General features: G+C 40.6%; 1 protein-coding gene across 3 annotated transcripts in view; it reads left to right on the forward strand.

The window, feature by feature from the left end:
• PHKA2 (phosphorylase kinase regulatory subunit alpha 2) overlaps nt 1–15,819 on the forward strand; it is a 153,220-nt gene that overhangs the window by 92,067 nt on the left and 45,334 nt on the right. For all 3 annotated transcript variants that reach the window (XM_077480754.1, XM_077480753.1, XM_077480755.1), the window contains exons 15-21: nt 212–346; nt 2,257–2,366; nt 4,162–4,306; nt 8,938–9,016; nt 10,430–10,605; nt 12,898–13,074; nt 15,719–15,807. In XM_077480754.1, coding sequence (XP_077336880.1) covers nt 212–346; nt 2,257–2,366; nt 4,162–4,306; nt 8,938–9,016; nt 10,430–10,605; nt 12,898–13,074; nt 15,719–15,807 — 911 coding nt within the window. The remainder of the gene's footprint in view (nt 1–211; nt 347–2,256; nt 2,367–4,161; nt 4,307–8,937; nt 9,017–10,429; nt 10,606–12,897; nt 13,075–15,718; nt 15,808–15,819) is intronic.

The following is a 15,819-nucleotide window of genomic DNA, read 5'->3' on the forward strand; positions in this document are numbered from 1 at the left end:
ACAACAGCTTCCATATTTCACGGATTCCCTTAAGACACTTGTATGCACACAAGTAGGGGACCCTACTGGAAGTGCCAACCAATGGGCACAGTATAAGGGATGCAGATGTTTTTTCACACACTTGTGGGTTCTAAGTAAGCTAATTTTTCACAGTATGATTCTTTTAAATATCACTGCTTCTCATTTTTGTCTTATCTTTCTAACTCTATAGTTTCCGTTCTGGCTGAATCCAAAGAAATAAAGACAATGCTAAAGAAACATGACATTGATGTTCAAAGTTTTAGTGATATTCGACCATTCCGAGTGCAGCCTGCAAGAATTCTGAGTCATCTCTATGCTAAGTTGGGTAAGTGCAAGGGGATATATTTACAGTGCCCTTTATTGGCCCAGTAAACATTCTACATGCAGTACAGGTCACATCAGCAATCATATCATTTTATTATAATTATTATTCTGAATTTATGGTGCCAACAGTTTGCGCAGCTTTTTACAACATGAGGGCAGACAGTACAGTTACAATACAATTCAATACAGGAGGAATCAGAGAGCCCTGTAACCACTTCAGCCCCAGAAGAATTTACCCCCTTCCTGACCAGAGCACCTTTTGCGATTCGGCACTGCGTTGCGTCGCGTTAACTGACAATTGCGCGGTCGTGCAACGTGGCTCCCAAACAAAATTGATGTCCTTTTTTTCCCACAAATAGAGCTTTTTTTTGATGGTACTTGATTACCCCTGCAGGTTTTTATTTTTTGCTCTATAAACAAAAAAAGAGCGACAATATTAACAAACGCATTATTTTTTACATTTTGCTATAATATCCCCCAAAAATATATATAAATTTTTTTTTTCCTCAGTTTAGGCTGATATGTATTTTTCTACATATTTTTGGTAAAAAAATTGCAATAAGCATTTATTGATTGATTTGCGCAAAAGTAATAGCGTTTACAAAATAGGAGATAGTTTTATCCCATTTTTATTAATTTTATAATTTTTTTTTTTTTTACTAGTAATGGCAGCGATGAGCGATTTTTATCATGACTGCGACATTATGGCGGACACATTGGACATTTTTGACACATTTTTGGGACCATTGTCATTTATACAGCAATCAGTGCTATACAAATGCACTGATTCCTGTGTAAATGACACTGGCAGTGAAGAGGTTAACCACTAGGGGGCAGTGTAAGGGTTAAGTGTGTCCTGGGGAGTGTTTCTAACTGCGGGGGCGTGGCTACGTGTGACACGTCACTGATCTCTGCTCCCGTTCACAGGGAGCAGAGATCAGTGACATTGTCACTAGGCAGAACGAGGAGATGCTTGTTTACATTAGCATCTCCCCGTTCTTTCTCTCCATGAGGCGATCGTGGGTATCTCTGCGGCGATCGAGTCCGCGAGACCCGCGACCCGACACACGGAGCACCATAAACTCAATACTCCTCTCCTGCACAAATTGCTCCCCACCATACACTTCAAACTCTTCTCCTGCACATACAATCCACCTCCATACAATCCGCACTCCTCTCCTGCACATACTACACACTGCCGTACACTCCGCACTGTACATTCCTTATTTATCATTACCGCATTCTGCAAGTCATCTCAGACTTTGTTAAACCACACCCACATTTAAGCCATGCCCAATATTTAGTGCAATTTAAGCCATGCCCACGTTTCATTTTTTTTCTATCAGTGCCTAGGGCACACTTTATCTTGCACACGTGCCCACTGATTTCATGATACACCCCTGAATAAAGCTAGAAGATCATAATAGCTGGCCAGCTAGTATTTCCAGGAATGGAATGGCAGCCACCATATTTCTTTCAGTACAGTTCTTCTTTGAACTGCCACTAAGCCAGGATAACACAGAAAACACTGGTATAGAAACACTTATAGGAACTTAAAGCTGAACTCCAGGCAAGCAGCTTAATATACAGATGCTGTAAAAATGGATGCATTTTATGGGCACAGTGGCTGCATTTTATGGGCACAGTGGCTGCATTTTATGGGCACAGTGGCTGCATTTTATGGGCACAGTGGCTGCATTTGATGTGCACAATGGCTGCATTTGATGGGCACAGTGAGGCTGCAATTGATGGGGGGGGGGTTCAGTATTTTTCAGTTTGTTTGCGGTCCCCCCAAAAATTTTGAGTGCCAGCCACCACTGTAATGGACCATTGAGAAATGATTTTGCCAATAGTCATAAACCAAGTAATATTGTGCATGTAGTAAAAATCTTACTCTGCCCACGTTTACAGGCATTAATAAGGCCATGAAACTGAGTGGACGTCCTTACCGCCACATTGGAGTCCTGGGAACATCTAAACTGTACACAATTAGGAATCAGATCTTCACTTTTACTCCTCAGGTGGGTGTAAGAAAACAAGTATATCTGTATAATTAGAGTTTTGATTATGTTAACCAAATCAAAAGTTACAAAAGTCTAAGGTAGCCCATACATTATTCTTTTTTTTTTTTTCAACCTGCGGCCCCATTTACTTTGAGTTATTGTATTGGCAAAGAGGGGGTCAGGGGTTTCTTTGTGGAGGAATAAAATGAATAGGCAAATATCTTTGTAGAAAAAACAGATAAGGATACCGGTATCTCAACACACATCTAAGAATCAGGGGGCAATTCAAGGGAAGGTATTCTTGTTGGTCCCTAAAAGGATCACAGATGGCCCATTGTATGAAGCCCCAAATTGTTAGATGCACTAAGGAGGAGATAATATAAGTCCAATTTTCAATGCTTAAGAGCAGGGCACATTCATGTGGGGACGGCAACGCAATTCCAGATGGATTACGGTGGCCAAAACCTTTTGGTTCATAACCTATGAGGGGCAATATATATGTTTACTGTATTTAGTTATAAGTAATGTCGTATGGTTTATTTAGTCATAAGTTTGGTGTGTTAGAATAATAGATCACAAGATACACTTCTTTAAGGTAGAGTGGTTTACATCCTAATAGAAGTATTAGGGATTGCGCAGTTCTCTTCTTTTTCTTTGTTTTTATCAATAAAAGCTTTTTTTATATATTCAGTCAAATGTTAAAGTGTTTTGTTGGTGCCTCAAATGTTCCCTCTCCAATCCGTTTTGCTCTTTGTCTATATTACTGGGATGTGGCACCTGTACAACACTTGGCCAGTTAGGCCGCGTACACACGGGCGGATTGTCTGCCCAACTTAGTCCGCTGAACCGTGTTTCAGCGGACAATCCGCTCGTGTGTGGGCTTCAGCAGACTTTTTCAGCGGACAATCTGACGGACTTAGTCTTTCAGAATTTCCGTAATGTTGTCCGTCCAAACTTGGTTTTGTCCGTCCAAACTTGGTTTCAGCGGACAGTCCGCTCGTGTGTAGGCAAGTTGGACGGACTAAGTATGGTGCATGCTCAGAAAGGATTTACACGGCCGAAGGTTGCATTGCAGTGTATTGGACGTCGTTTTTCTAGTCCCGTCGTACGTGCTGTACACGTCATCGCGCAAGTTTTCAGCGGACTGTCTGTTCATCGTGTGTGGTCAAGTCCGTTCATTCAAAAGTTGAACGGACTGTCTGTCGGATTGTCTGACGAACTTAGTTGGGCAGACAATCCGCCCGTGTGTACGCGGCCTTAGGCTTTCTTGATAGAATTTTGAGTTATTGTGTATTGTGGGGAGACTTCCCTGTCTTCAGAATACATTGATCAGCGATGCCGGTGGTACTAATCGATTGGTAAAAACCTGACAGGGTGGTTGTACAGAAGTCAATCGATAGATCAACTTCTGCACCACCAGCCTGCCCATACATGGATCAAAATTTGGTTAGTTCTGCAGAATTTCAATCCATGTTTGGTCTACTTTACCAAAGCCAAATTTGTGTTTGGTCTTGCAATTTTGTGTTTTTAATAGGGAAACTGGGTTCTATGAGGTGGATGAGGCTGACGTCAATACATCAATGGCTTTGTACTTTCCTCCTTATTACCAGGCTGTAGGATCTTTATCAAGTTTTTTTATACACGTGTATTTCCTGACGGAGATAAATTAGTATCATGCACGTGGCTTCTGAAGTATTTGTGATAAGACTGCATTAACAGATGGGATCTACCAAAATTGGTCATTTTATATCTATCATGAACTGGGTTATACAGTGCATTGTTAGTGTTTCATGACATCTCTTTCCTTCCACAGTTTACAGACCAGAATCACTTCTATCTGGCTTTGGACAGCAAAATGGTTGTTGAGATGCTCCGAACTGAATTGGCTTACTTGACCTCTTGTTGGAGAATGACAGGAAGACCTACCGTCACGTTTCCCATTACCCATTACATGCTCAGTAATTACTCTCATAAGTATTTTTTAACCAAACTGGTATTAATACTAATAACTGGTGTGTGTGTGTGTGCATATATATATATATATATATATATATATATAAGTGCCTTTGCGAAACTTTTCAACCTTTTGCCATATTTCAGACTTCAAACATAAAGATATAAAATTTTTATTTTTTGTGAAGAATCACCAACAAGTGGGACACAATTGTGAAGTGGAACGACATCTATTGGATTTTTGAAACTTTTTTAACTAATAAAAAAAATGAAAAGTGTGGCGTGCAAAATTATTTGGCCCCCTTGCGTTAATACTTTGTAGAGCCACCTTTTGCTGCGGTTACAGCTGCAAGTCGCTTGGGGTAGGTCTTGGGGTATCAGTTTTGCACATCGAGAGACTGAAATTCTTGCCCATTCTTCCTTGCAAAACAGCTCGAGCTCAGTGAGGTTGGATGGAGAGCGTTTGTGAACAGCAGTTTTCAGCTCTTTCCACAGATTCTCGATTGGACTCAGGTCTGGACTTTGACTTGGCCATTCTAACACCTGGATACATTTATTTGTGAACCATTCCTTTGTAGATTTTGCTGTATGTTTGGGATCATTGTCTTGTTGGAAGATAAATCTCCGTCCCAGTTTCAGGTCTTTTGCAGACTCCAACAGGTTTTCATCCAGAATGGTCCTGTATTTGGCTGCATCCATCTTCCCCTCAATTTTAACCATCGTCCCTGTCCCTGCTGAAGAAAAGCAGGCCCAAACCATGATGCTGCCACCACCATGTTTGACAGTGGGGATGGTGTGTTGAGGGTGATGAGCTGTCTTGCTTTCACGCCAAACATATCGTTTTGCATTGTGGGCAAAAATGTTCATTTTGGTTTCATCTGACCAGAGCACCTTCTTCCACATGTTTGGTGTGTCTCCCAGGTGGCTTGTGGCAAACTTTAGACAAGACTTTTTATGGATATCTTTGAGAAATGGCTTTCTTCTTGCCACTCTTCCATAAAGGCCAGATTTGTGCAGTGTACGACTGATTGTTGTCCTATGGACAGACTCTCCCACCTCAGCTGTAGTTCTCTGCAGTTCATCCAGAGTGATCATGGGCCTCTTGGCTGCATCTCTGATCAGTCTTCTCCTTGTCTGAGCTGAAAGTTTAGAGGGACGGCCAGGTCTTGGTAGATTTGCAGTGGTCTGATACTCTTTCCATTTCAAAATGATCGCTTGCACAGTGCTCCTTGGGATGTTTAAAGCTTGGGAAATCTTTTTGTATCCAAATCCGGCTTTAAACTTCTCCACAACAGTATTACGGACCTGCCTGGTGTGTTCCTTGGTCTTCATGATGCTCTCTGCGCTTTCAACAGAACCCTGAGACTATCACAGAGCAGGTGCATTTATACAGAGACTTGATTACACACAGGTGGATTCTGTTTATCACCATCAGTCATTTAGGACAACAATGGATCATTCAGAGATCCTCGCTGAACTTATGGAGTGAGTTTGCTGCACTAAAAGTAAAGGGGCCGAATAATTTTGCACACACCACTTTTCAGTTTTTTATTTGCTAAAAAAGTTTAAAATATCCAATAGATTTCGTTCCACTTCACAATTGTGTCCCACTTGTTGGTGATTCTTCACAAAAAATTAAAATTTTATATCTTTATGTTTGATGCCTGAAATGTGGCAAAAGGTTGAAAAGTTCAAGGGGGGCGAATACTTTCGCAAGGCACTGTATATATATTTCAGTGGGTGGAGTACATGGAATTGCCTGCTGGCTTCTACTAATGCTCAATAGATCCTACAGTAAGAATACTACTCATAATGGCTTCAAGCATTACAAAGGTTTCTCACTCTTGCCTATGGATTCTCTATTCACATTACATTACAGTTTAGTTAAGTTATGTACCAGGTTTTGGGGAATTTGCCTTTCTTTTTAGAGATTTGCAGTGTTAATTTGATGCTACTTTTGGATTATATAGTTTAGGGAATCAATGGCTAGACATAGTGGGGAAGAGTTACTAAAACTGGTGCACACGGAATCTGGTGGAGCTGTGCATAGTAACCAATTAGCTTCTAGCTTTTATTATCAAAGCTTAACCAGTTGACCTCCAGAAGATTTTACCCTCTTCATGATAATTTTTTGCTATTCGGCACCATGCTACTTTAACTGGCAATTGCGCGTTCATGCAACACTGTACGCAAATATATATATATATTTATATAAATAAATATTTATCAATTTTGTAATATATTTATATTTTTTTGCGATATAAATGAAAAAAAATTAAAATTATTGATATAAAAAAAACATTTAGTTCTTACTTTCTGCTATAAAACATATCCAATAAAAAATGTAAATATCTAATTTCGTTGTGAGTTTAGGCCAACATGTATTTGGCTCCCAATAAGTGTATATTATTTGGTTTACGTGAAAGTTATAGTATCTGGTATAGTCAGGGCTGGTGCAAGGATTTTTGACACCCTAGGCGAAACTTAAATTTTACCGCCCCATTGGCTCCACCCCTGACCCCATCCCCTTTGCTCTGCCCATGTGACAGGAGGCGGCGCTATACTGGAAGCAACGGCTCTGCTTCCTCCAGCGCTGGCTCCAATGCTGCACTGCGCCTCTAATTACACTACCTGTCGGATGGAGCAGCTGCCGAAGACTGAGCTAGTTACATGCTGTAGCCTGCAGAGCATGCAGACGCGGAGGGAAACCAGCGGCTGGGCGCCCCTAGGCAGCAGTGCGCCCTAGGCGGCTGCCTAGTTTGCCTAGTGGTAGCACCGGCCCTGGGTATAGTACATATAATACATAGGGGTTGATTTACTAAAGGCAAATAGATTGTGCACTTTGCAAAATGCAGTTGCACTCTGCAAAAGCAGTTACTCCAGAGCTTAGTAAATGAGCAGAAGCTCTGCTGACTTTTATCAACCAATCATCTGCAAGTAAAAATTCAGTTTTTTTAATTTTCTTGCATGTGATTGGGTATTCTTTGCAAAGGGAAGCTTTACTTAATTTACTAAGCTCTGGAGCAGCTGTTCTTACAGAGTACAATTGCACTTTGCAAGGTGCAAAGTCTATTGGCCTTTAGTAAATCAACCCCATAGTTAGTCAGATTAACCTCCCTGGCGGTATGATTAGTTCTGATTTTAGGTGCTGAAAGCGGTACAATTATTTTGCATGGAAATTTGGCGTTTTATATTGTAGGCCTGCAATTCTTAGGAATAACTCTCCTAAATCTGTTCAAACCAGAGTCTAGAAGACATCCCGGGTATGATAAAGTTTATAATATAATAAATAATGATAATAAATAATAATAAAAATTATTCAATAATGTAATCAAATCCAAAAACACAGAAATTTGCTCATTTGCAGAATTGTCGCTGTCGTTAGATTTAGTGTTTGATGACGAATTTCCCCACAAATCGCTATCGCTCAATTCTGCAAGTGATTCTAATTTATTATCACTGTTTTCTAGTTGGTCTAAAATCACTTTTGACATAAAGGGACCGTTTTTGGTTGCTATGGGCAATCTCCAAATTCCAGGCAGAAAAACAGTATTTATAATATAAAAGTGCATGCAGGGCACTGGACAGACCACTAGGGACAAAGGGGGTGTGTAATTTTTTTATACAGTACTGTAATCTGTAAGATTACAGTACTGTGTGTGTTTTGTGTGTTTTTACTTTTTTGAATTTTGCGCCGATCTCCGCTCCCGCGCGCCGTAACGTCGCAGGGAACGGAGCTCAGCGGCACTCGGGCACTGTGTGAATCGAGCGGAGGACATCGCTGGATCCAGGGGACAAGGTAAGTAAGTCTCCCTGTATCCAGCGATGCGATCCCAAGTCTGGCTTGGGGTTACCGCTTATGGTACTGAAATCCCAGCCCGAGCCAGACTCGGGATCACCGCCAGGGAGGTTAAAAAAAGACACAAGTCCATCTAGTTCAACCATAAAAATAAAATAAAAAATATCATAGTGGTGATCAGCAACTTATAGTGGGACTGTGGTGTAGTGATGGTGGGCAATCTGACACTAGCTGATGCTGGCTGGGGGAGGGGTACACTAACTGACATCAATGGTGACACTAATACAGTGATCAGTGCTAATACTATACACTGTCACTGTACTAGTGTACAGTGGCTGGGAGGGGGTTAACATCTAGGAGCAATCAAGGGGTTAAATGTGTGCCTAACAATGTATTATGTGTGTACTATGTGCTGCTTTTACTAAGCTATCTTGCTGTTTCTTTTCCTGCTTTGTCACCTGTCAGTGTTCGGAGCTCCGTGTTGTTTACAATGCAGAGCTCCCTTCCTTGAATGGCGGAGCTGATCAGCAGGTCCTAGCGATCAATCATTGTCTGGGATCCGCTGATTGGCTTGTGCTGTAACAAATCACAGCACAGCCGGGGTAGATACCAGATACTGAACATGATCCAGCGCAGAGTGGGGGCCCAGCGGCAGTATATCTGCGTGGGATGTTCGGCAAGCAGTTAAATGAACAAGCTGAAGTTCAAAGCTGATTTGTTACTATGTATGGCTGCACCAGATTTTGTGTTCACCAAAATTAATGGGTTTTTTAGGTACATTTGTTTTAAATCTTGTTTATTTTTTTTAATGAAAAAATTTCTGTTTATTTTCTCTAGATGAGGATGGCACTGACATAGACCCTGCTATTCTGTCAACTGTTAGAAAACTTGATGATGGATATTTTGGAGGAGCAAGGTACATAACCTACATTTAAAAATGTATTTACACAGACATAAAGTCAAGCCTTGTTTGTCATGATGTGTTTAGAAAGTAACTATCGTCATACAATGCAACTACTCAGATTCTCTTTATCCATCTCCCAATGCAGAAAGAGGGATAAATGTATTAGCGGCTGTAACAAGTGATAACAAACTCCTTTTAGAAGCCTTTGTAAATAAGGCTGAAGCTTCAGATGATTAATCTAGCCATACACTGCTCGAAATTTGCCTGTTTAACCGCTTGCCAACCAGCTGCCACACTTGTACTGCGGCAACATGGCTCGGCTGCGCGAATCGCCGTCATGTTACGTCACTTCTAGTTGTGGCCACTAGGGGCACCCGCTGCTCTCCCCTGAAGCTGATGTGAATGCCTGGCAGTCGCGATGGCAGAGAAATCCCAGTTCTCTGAGGGGAGAAGAGACTGATCGTGTGTTCATACAATGTATAAACACCAAACTATCTCTTCCCCTACCAAATCCCATCCCCCCTTCAGTTAGAACATGTAGCAGGGAACACAGTTAACCCCTTGATCGCCCCCTAGTGTTAACCCCTTCATGCATTTTTATAGCACTGATAGCTGTATAAATGCCAATGGTCCCAAAAATGTGTCAAAATTGTCCGATGTGTCTGCCATAATGTTGCAGTCACGATAAAAATCGCAGATCGACGCCATTACTAGTAAAAAAATAATAATAATAACATTGCTATAAATGTATCCCCGATTTTGTAGACGCTATAACTTTTGCGCAAACCAATCAATATACGCTTATTGCAATTTTTATAACCAAAAATATGTAGAAGAATACATATCGGCCTAAACTGAGGGGGAAAAAAAAAATGTTTAATATATTTTTGGGGGATATTTATTATAGCAAAAAGTTAAAAAATATTGTTTTTTTTTTCAAAATTGGCGCTCTTTTTTTGTTTATAGCTCAAAAAATAAAAACCGCAGAGGGGATCAAATACCAACAAAAGAAAGCTCTATTTGTGGGGAAAAAAGGACGTCAATTTTTGTTTGGGTACAATGTCGGCAGAGGAGTTTCCTCCATTCACGCTTTTTAGCATGGATGGTGGAAGCAAGTTTCTTTTGAAAACTGAACAAGAAAAATCTAAAAGTAACTTTTCTAAGAATTTTCAGGTCTGCATATTTGTTCTAGGTCAGTGGTCAGAAAGTATAGAAGGCAGAGGATCTGCATAGCCAGCCAGGCAACTAGCATCTTCAGAGGAGTTAGCCATTGAAGCCCCTCGTGAAAGGTTGACTTTATACTGTAGACAGGATATCGCTGTTGACATTTTTTTTCATTGGCTAACATAATGTGTTTTTACCTTCTGCCCTCAATACATGTATAAGATTCCCCAGGTCTAACTCATAAACCTATTTTTATTTCAGGGTAAAACAGGGGAAATTGTCTGATTTTCTTACCACCTCGTTTCTCACTCATCTGAGTTTCCTGGATATTGAATGTGATGAAAAGCTTTTAGATGGAGATAGTGAGGGATACTGTAGCCCAGACAATGACTATGAATATGAATTGGCTGGATTTCAAACAGAGCCAACAGAAAATGGTAGGAAATGGCACCCTTATTCCCTCTTATGAGAAACAGTGTTTCATTTGTTTTTTGTGGATCTGTGTATTCAGCATTGGAGCTTCTCCTTTATTTATTCACATTGTTCTGAAATCTTTCTCACTGCTTTGCAATGATCATTTAACCTGTCACTTATGTCCCTGTTCACCTGACCCAAAGAAGCTTACAATCTAATATCTCCAACACCAAAAAAGGGAAAGGGGTAACTAAGTATCTATGAAATCACAACACTGAAATACAGGATCTGTACACATTTCCCATTGTTTTACAATCACAACATCACAAAATCTGCAGCCCAGATGAAGTTTCCTTAAAGTTAAAGTGCTACTAAACCCACAACAGTAAAATCAGTCTATATGCAGTAAAACATGCTTGTTATGTTCACTGTGGAACCTAAGGGGTTAATAATCTGCATTGTGTAAAAAGACTGTTTGATCCTGTATGCACAGATCTTCCTCTTCTTCCACTGACTCCAAAACATGTCCGGATAAGACCGAGTTAGTGGAGTCAGGCAGCACATGCTCAGTTTGGTATGTATTGCTAGAGAGTTTATTTTTTTTCTTGGGCTAGTGCATGTGTTCAGGACAGGGCCAATCAGCCCTGTCCAGACAAAGGGTCAGGGGTCCTGCATCCTGATAGGACAACTAGTGCAGTATGAAAACTCCTCCTACAAGCTTTAACCAGGCACTGACAGAAGTCACAAGACTGCTATATACTGCTAAGGAGAAAAGGTATTTAGCAGTATATATTTACTAATATAATTGCATTTCCATGTTCTGTGTACTGTGGGATACCAGATATAGTGAATGCAGGGTCCTGGGTTTAGTAACACTTTAATGAACAAAACAAATAACAGCTGCATTTTAATAAATCATTTTTTTTCACTTTTGAGATTATTTACTAAAGCTGGAAAGTGCAAAATCAGGCTCACTTCTGCACAGAAACCAACGAGCTTCCAGGTTTTTTAACCAAAGCTTAATTGAACAAGCTGGGGGCAGAAGCTCATTGGTTTCTATGCAGAAGTGAGCCTGATTTTGCATTTTCCAGCTTTAGTAAATAAACCCCATTGTGTACTTGAAAGTGGAGTATGCCTCTACTATGATTAAAATCAGTCTGTATATGCAATAAAGCATGCTTGTTATACTCACTGTGGAACCTAAGGGGTTAAAAAGGCTGTTTAATCCTGTCTCCTCTGATTCTCCCCTTCTTCCACTGTCCCCAAACTATCTCTGGATAATACAGAGCCAGGGGACAGGCTGCACATGCTCAGTTGGGTGTGTATTGCTAGATAGTTTTTCTTTTTTTCTTGGGCGAGTGCATGTAATCAGCATAGGGCCAATCAGCACTGTCCAGACACAGGGTCAGGGGTCCTGCATCCTCATAGGATGATCATGAGAGAATGAAAACTCCTCCTACAAGCTTTAACCAGACACTGATAGAAGTCACAAGACTGCTATATACTGCTGATGAGAAAATTTATTTAGCAGTTTATATTTATTAAAACTATTGCATTTCCATGTTTTGTGTACTGTGGGAGACCAGATATATTGAATACAGGGTCTTGGGTTTAGTAACACATTAATGAGTGCAATGCTCAAGTATTTGCATCCATTTTATAAATATAATGCCTAAATTGAATCTGTGTAGAACACTACAGCGTAGAGGGAAACAGTGTTTGTTGCCAGGGTTTTAAGGTGGTATCTGTAAATTTTGGAAAGCCCTACCAATGTTTAGTTGAACTGTTGGGTTTGAACTCGGATAAGTCTGGGTGGAAAATCTTGAATCTGCACAGTAGTAAGATAAGTCGGTAAGATTCGGTTAGTAGTTGGTTTTTCCCTGTTATTTCAAAGATCACTATGTCTTGTACACGTATTGGGGGAGGCTTCTCTTAGCTAATGTCCCCTCCAAGGTCTTCAGTAGTTCTGGAGGAAGGCTCCTTTTTTTTATCTCAATAGGGAGTCCATCAGGGCCCAGTGCTCTATTATTAGATGCCTCTTTCCGTTACCAGGTCCTCAAAAGTACATGGGGCATCTAGAGTTATTTTAGCTTTTTTATGATCGAAGATAATGGAATCACCATCATTAGATGCAAACAAGACTGATTTATAACAGAACAAAGTATATTTGGGGCTACTGCCATCCATTTGGGTGGTTTCGGAGCAGCAGACTGTTGTGAAAAATATATATTTATTTGCCTCTAATTTTATACGTCAGTCCCATCACAAAAGCAGTATTGCCTTTTGGAAAAGTAAATGTTGACTATTTTTTTCAGATGAAACACAAGATGAGCTGGACCAGTACATAAATCACCTACAGCAAAGTGTGGCTTCTACCACTCATTTACCCCCTTTAGTGGCTAATTCATCAAATCCATCTGCCTTCACTGCCCTGCACTCCACCCGGGATATTCTCTCTATCATGGCCAAATCTAAAGGCCTTGAAATTCCAAGTAAGTGATTTTGAGTGGTGAGTGTTGTTCTAAAAATGGTCCAACAAAGGCGCATTCACACTCCTAAGGCAATCCTGATAACAAATAAATAAAGAGACGGACAGAGCTAACATACTTGCACTAAAATAGAGCTTTATTGTATTGCCTGGAAATTCTTCAGAATCAGAATCTTCAGAATCATTGGATGTACTTCCCAAATTTTCTTGAGTTTTGGTGCTGGATGAGTAGTTTCATCAAATTCTTTGTTGTTTTCGAAGTGCAAATATTTCATTATCAGGGAAAATTTTTACTCTGACCTCACCATGCCAAAGAATGGTGGCAAGTAATTTATTCGTTGTCCAATACCACTTCTGCAGGGGTTTCCCCACCACTCCCTGAAGTATTAGGTCCAGAAAATTTCCAAATGTCATCTTTGGTCACTGGTTCCCACTTTCTACTTCTTGAAAACTTCCGATGCGTAGTAGCTTGTTGCTCTTGGTACCGTAACTATTTTTTCAATAACCTCATCGGTCAGAAATAGTTGCAGGTATGCCAATGGGTTGTCATCTTCGATGTCCACTTTCATACCAGGTGCTCCAGTAAATGGGAATCCTGGGGGCGCTGCGTGATTGGTACCGCAGTCAATAAAGCACCAAGTCCGCACTTAACCCTTTCAGAACATGTGCAGAAAACCTTACATCTCTGCACACTGGTGTGAATAAGGCTTAAAAGGATCGTTCACCTTTACAAAAAAAAATGCCTATGCAGGTAAGGGAAGCTTGTAGATTAAAACAAACTGTGCAGCTCTGACTATAGATGAATTATACCCTTGCTATAGGTGTAGGTCATTTACATACCTCATGAAGCCTGACTGGAATACTCCCAGGGTGTTGCTAAGTAGTCCTAGGATGTTGCTAAGTGAGGCCTAGTCATCACTGCTCACCTCCACCATCACAGGAGAGGGAGCTCTTTCTCTGATTCAAACCCCCTCACATACTCTTTCTCTCCCCTGATGCAGTAGTTCTGAGCTCAGCATTTGAGAGCTGATTCCTGTGATGGTGGAGGATGACTAGGCCTCACTTAGCAATGTCCTGGGAGTACCTAGCAACATCTTGTGAGTATTCCAGCAAGTTTCATAAGGTATGTAAGTTGCCTACACCTATAGCAAGGGCTTTATTCAACTTTCGTCAGAGCTGCACCGTTTGTTTTTATCTATAGATGCCCCTTATCTACATAGGTTGTTTTGTGGTAAAGGGGAACTATCCCTTTAAAGGTGTTATGTCTGAAAAGGTAAGGGCTCATTTACACTTGCTTTGGCTTCAACACAGATTAAAGCGCCTACCGCTTTAACATGCTTTTATGATGTGTTTGTGATGCTTCAGTGGTGCTTCAATGAAGCTTTGGTGATGCTTCCATGACGCTTTAGTGATGCTCTTTTGAAGCTTGGCAGATGCCCTGTGTGTGTGTCAATATCTCATGCCTGCAATTTCTCCAAAACAAAGTGAAGCTAAAGAAGCTAAAGCTGAATTAAAGCCTCTCAAAAGCTGCAGGTGCTTCAAGCGAGCTTTATCATAGTGTTCTATGGAGGCTTTGAAGCCCCACTAAAGCAACATGGGGTATCATTTTTGAACCAAAGCTGAAGCAAAGCAAAGAAAAAGCAAGGTGTAAACAGGAATGTAAGCTAACCATTTTATTTAGTGACAGGGGCTTTGACTGGCGTTCAGAGAGCTTTAACAAAGCCTATCCAAAGCCTTGTTTTGAAGCAAGTGTAAACTTAATTCAGATTTAGCTTCACTTTGTTTTGGATAAATTGCAGGTATGAGATATATACACACACAGGGCATCTGCCAAGCTTCAACAAAGCTTTAAAAGAGCATCACTGAAGCGTCACTAACGCTTCATTGAAGCATCACCGAAACTTCACCGAAGCATCAAAAACACATCATAAAAATGCGTTGAAGCGGTAGGTTCTTTTTAATGTGTGTTGAAGCAAGTGTAAATGAGCCCTTACTGTTTCTCAAAACAGTTACATTCAAGGCATGCCATAAATGTTAATTGTCAGTTGGTTGTGCTCCCAACCAAACTGTCAAATGGCTGGTGCCCATAACTGATTACATGTGCATATGGAAACTGCAGATCAAACAAGATTGCAGTTTGCTTCACTGTAAAGGAGAATAATGGGAGGAATCTGATTCAGGAAGAGTGAAAGATCTTTTATTATACACCACAAATAGGGTTGAGCCTCGGTTCATACTGGTGCGTCATGGGATTCGACTTCTGAGACTCCAGGTCGGATGATGTGAAATTCAATGTTTACCTATGAGAGCTGTCTTAACTGATACTACACTTGTCTGTCCGACTTTAGAAAAGGTTCCTTCACTACTTCGGTCTGACTTTGATACAACTTCAATGCCACAGAGTGTAAAAAGTCACATCAAAATCATATCAAAGTTGACCTCCAAAGTTGCACTGAAAGTCGTGTGACTTTGGAGTCAGACTAGTGCGAACCGAGCCTAATAAAGAGGGACAACATTTTTGAAATGTTCATGGCATCAAAATTTGTTGATAAATAGTCACCATTTACTAAGATACTGATTATGTATCATTTATGTATTGTTTTTATTGCATGACAATACCAATATGTATAATGATTTGATCATTTCAGATTCTTCTTTGTTCCTGCCTGCTAAGAATTTGAGCCGCCACCGACGCTCTTTAAATCTTTTAGAAGTTCCCCAAATGCCCAAACCTCAGGTAAGGTCAGTT

The sequence above is a fragment of the Lithobates pipiens genome, unplaced genomic scaffold (genome assembly GCF_037356315.1).
Source record: "Lithobates pipiens isolate NorthernLeopardFrog02 unplaced genomic scaffold, aLitPip1_a1.2 Scaffold_16, whole genome shotgun sequence".
In the NCBI taxonomy this organism is placed as follows: domain Eukaryota; kingdom Metazoa; phylum Chordata; class Amphibia; order Anura; family Ranidae; genus Lithobates; species Lithobates pipiens.